The 2420-nt window shown below is 52.7% G+C and overlaps 1 protein-coding gene across 1 annotated transcript; it reads right to left on the reverse strand.

The window, feature by feature from the left end:
• Positions 1–413: 413 nt before the first annotated feature.
• On the reverse strand, positions 414–1741 carry LOC137807057 (uncharacterized). Its single transcript, XM_068607485.1, has 2 exons — positions 737–1741; positions 414–419 (listed from the first exon to the last, which is right to left on the reverse strand). Exons 1-2 carry the CDS (start codon positions 1739–1741, stop codon positions 414–416), a joined length of 1011 nt encoding a protein of 336 aa, XP_068463586.1.
• Positions 1742–2420: the final 679 nt, after the last annotated feature.

The raw sequence follows: 2420 nt of genomic DNA on the forward strand, positions 1-2420 counted from the left end.
CTTAGCGCTAGAGCGACAGAGAAAGCCAAGTAAAGACTAAAGAACGATCACTGATGAGTCGTCAGTGATTGGCTAGTGGTGCAAAGCAGCGCACGAGGACTGTTAAACACTAAGCTGAGGGAATAGCCAGTCGTGATCAAGTAGAAGTGAAAGAATAAGAGAAGCAGATCGCGCTAAGCCTAAGCTGGTTAAACACTTAGTCTTGCGCAAAGTGAAAGACGAAGCTCAAGATCGCGCTAAGCCTAAGCTGGTTAACACTTAGTCGTGCGCGAAAGGAAAGGTAAAGCCCAAGATCGCGCTGAACCTAAGCTAGCTAACAGTTAGTCGCGCACATAAAGATAAGTGAAGATCAAAGAAAATACAAGGGAAGAAACTTATGCAACAAAAGAAGCATTGAGAGTTTGTATTCACAGTCAAGTCTTATACAAATTTCAGAGTAATAAGAAAATTGTGCAGAAGTTAAGTTTACAGAGAAGAGAAAAGTTTAAGGGGTAGGGGGGATGAGCTTTCCATCCACCACTTCATGGTAGATGCTGAACTGCGAGAGGTCCAGGTCTGGGAGAACGCATTTGATTTGCTCGAGTGCTAGCTCGAATCCGTCTGTAAGGGCATCAGCACCCACGTTCATCAAATCAGCCTTCTCCACCTCCAGTTCTTGCTTTGAAGCCTCCGCAGCATCTCTCTCAGTGGTGACGGCAGCAAGGGAGGAGGCAGCCTCAGACAGTTTGCCCACCACCTCCTCAAGTCTTTTCTCCCCAGCAGCAGCTGCTTCTTTGGCGGACTCGAGCTCCCCCAATAGCTGAGTGTTCTGTTGGCGCAGGGAGAGAGTCTCGGCCTTAAGCTCCACCACCGTGCAGTCCAAGGAGCTAACAGCTTGCCCCATCAAGATCTCTGTCTTGATGGTCTCTTGGACCTGCGCTAGGTACTCCCTCCTAGCTTTCTCCACCATGCCCCGCATCAACTCCACGGATCCTTGGGCAGCTTCGAAGTCACTTCGCAGTGACTCCTTGTCGTGCTCAAGATCCTTCACCCTCTTCTCCAGGGCTAGTTGCTTGCGATGTTGGGTGGAAAACTCCAGAGAGAGCACTACCTGCTTGGCCAGGTGCATATCCACCTCATCACCACTCCACTCGACAAGCTCCCGGTTGCTTATGAGTTGTCGGACCAGGGTGATGACCCTGCTGAAGTTTTCGTGGTTGGCCCTAGAAGTGCTTGGGCGCAAGCTGGACCCCCCATCTTCAGCAGTGGCGGTGGGGATTGGCAGTGGTGGTGGTGGACCCCCAGCAAGATGAGCAGGTGGACCAGGTGATTGGCCTGCTGGGGGGGAAGATGGCAGTTGGGAAGTTGGAGGCAACTGCTGGCCTGGAGAAGGAAGACTGGAGGGCTCTGAGGCAAGTTGAGCACAGGGAGGTGGGGAAGACCCTTCCTCCTCTACTTCCACTACCTCAACCTCGCCAGGCTGGAGAGATGAGGCCCCCTCAACCGCTGCTCTCTTCCTTTGGCGGTGAACAAGAGGAGAGCCTGAGCTCTCCTCTTCAGTTGAAGCAGCAGCAGCAGCAGAAGAGGCGGAAGCTTTCACCAGCCTTTTCCTTTTCTTCCCTGGCTTGGGGCCTTCAGCTGGCGCGACCGAGAGTGGAGGGGCCGCAATGGGCTCAGTTGTAGAAGAAGAGGAACCAGTGCCCTTGGCTCCCCTACATTTGGCAAGCTCCAGCAGGGCCAGCTTCCTGTCTTTCCCCGTCATCGAGTCTGCATACATGGAAAAAGGAAGGGCTAGATGACCAAGATATGCAAGAAAGTTAAAGAACACATAAAAGTATGCATGAAAAAGTGCAGGTATCTGAAGAAGTGCAAGGAGGGCTACCTATATATTTTTTCAGAGCCACCACATCAAATTCATCTTTGATGAGGCGGGCGGAGTTGTACTTGGCCCCCAGGAGCAGCCCACATAGCTCGCGCTCGTAGGGGGCCATAGCTTCGAGGTCCCTGGACTTCTTGAATTCAACTCCAGGAACCCAGTAGAGGGGGTATCCCTCGAGCAGACTTTGACTTTGAGGGGTAGCAGATATCATGTAGAATCTGCCCTTCCAGTCTTTGAAGGATTGCTGGTACAGGCCCAGGAGCACCCGCCCAGCAACCCCGTTCAGGCTAACCCAGGACCTGTCCCCAGGGTTCTTCGCTTCGAAGAAGTAAAGGAACACGTCCACGGAGGCGTTGTGCCCGAAATGACTGCAGAGGATTTGAAACGCCCGGATGAAGGCCCAGGCATTTGGATGGAGCTGACAAGGCGCGACGTTTAACTCCATCATCAGCTCCTTTTCGAAGAAGGTGAAAGGGAGGCGCAGCTTCAACCTCTTGAAGATAGCGGAGTAGATGAAGACAAAGGGCACCCCATTAGTGGCCCTGTCATCCGCGCAGATGGG

Source organism: Phaseolus vulgaris, chromosome 11 (assembly GCF_000499845.2).
Source record: "Phaseolus vulgaris cultivar G19833 chromosome 11, P. vulgaris v2.0, whole genome shotgun sequence".
In the NCBI taxonomy this organism is placed as follows: Eukaryota; Viridiplantae; Streptophyta; class Magnoliopsida; order Fabales; family Fabaceae; genus Phaseolus; species Phaseolus vulgaris.

Coding starts and splice junctions, on each gene's coding strand:
- LOC137807057 (XM_068607485.1), bottom strand. CDS start 1,741: ATGACGGGGAAAGACAGGAAGCTGGCCCTGCTGGAGCTTGCCAAATGT.